We start from the raw sequence: 1025 nt of genomic DNA, 5'->3' as shown, positions 1-1025 counted from the left end.
GTTTACCCTGACCCTGCCCAAAAGCCCATTTCCATTTCGGGTGGGGGGCAGTGCCCATATGAATGACTCACTCCCATGTGAGAGCCGGAGAGCTCAAACCCGCAGCGCAGATTAGAATGCGTTGGGCCTCCTTCCCCTGCCTGCCTCTATGGCTGTTTTCCGCCTGGTAAGTAAACTCCACCAGGGGAGGAGACCCTCTGTTTTGTCCACTATCTTGTATCCAGTGCCTGGCACACTGTAGGCACTCCGTGACTGTTTGGTAAATAAATGTGCTGATTTTGGAGACTTCGAGGCGTGGTGTTTGGAAAGCATACATTTTGGAATAGTCTGGACCTAGTCTATGTGACCTTGAGTGAGTTACTTAACTTCTCTGAGTCTAGATTTCTTCCTCTCTATGCTGCCTACCTTATATATAAAAGTTTCCCTCACGCCTGTAATCCCAGCACGTTGGGAGGCATAGGCGGGCAGATCACCTGAGCTCAGGAGTTCGAGACCAGCCTGGCCAACACGGCAAAACCCCGTCTCTACTAAAAATACCAAAATAAGCCAGGCGTGGTGGCGCGTGCCTGTAAACCCAGCTACCTGGGAGACTGAGGCAGGAGAATCGCTGGAACCTGGGAGGTGGAGGTTGCAGTGAGCCGAGATTGTGCCACTGCACTCTAGCCTGGGCGACACAGTGAGACTCTGTCTCAAAAAAAAAAAAAAGTTTACCTTAGCTGAACCCTAATTAGAGTTTCAGGGCTGGGGAAGGGTCTGGGCTCTCATAAAATCCTGGAAAGCAGACGGGCGCGGTGGCTCACTCCTGTAATCTCAGCACTTTGGGAGGCTGAGGCAGGTAGATCACGAGGTCAGGAGTTCGAGACCAGCCTGGCCAAGATGGTGAAACCCCATCTCTACCGAAAAAAAAAACAAAAAACAAAAATTAGCCAGGCATGGTGGAGGGCACCTGTAATCCCAGCTTCTCAGGAGGCTGAGGCAGGAGAATCGCTTGAACCCAGGAGGTGTGGTTGCAGTGAGCCAAGATC

The 1025-nt window shown here is 51.7% G+C and overlaps 1 protein-coding gene across 1 annotated transcript in view; it reads left to right on the top strand.

The window, feature by feature from the left end:
• The window catches only part of SGSM2 (small G protein signaling modulator 2), a 52119-nt gene continuing 51094 nt past the window's right edge, over positions 1 to 1025 (top strand). The window contains exon 1 of the mRNA XM_011987263.1: positions 1 to 166. Coding sequence (XP_011842653.1) covers positions 149 to 166 — 18 coding nt within the window. The 5' untranslated portion in view covers positions 1 to 148. The remainder of the gene's footprint in view (positions 167 to 1025) is intronic.

Source organism: Mandrillus leucophaeus, unplaced genomic scaffold (assembly GCF_000951045.1).
Source record: "Mandrillus leucophaeus isolate KB7577 unplaced genomic scaffold, Mleu.le_1.0 Scaffold306, whole genome shotgun sequence".
NCBI classification, from domain to species: domain Eukaryota; kingdom Metazoa; phylum Chordata; class Mammalia; order Primates; family Cercopithecidae; genus Mandrillus; species Mandrillus leucophaeus.
Note: the sequence above shows the minus strand (reverse complement) of the source record. Positions and strands in the feature narration are given on the sequence as shown.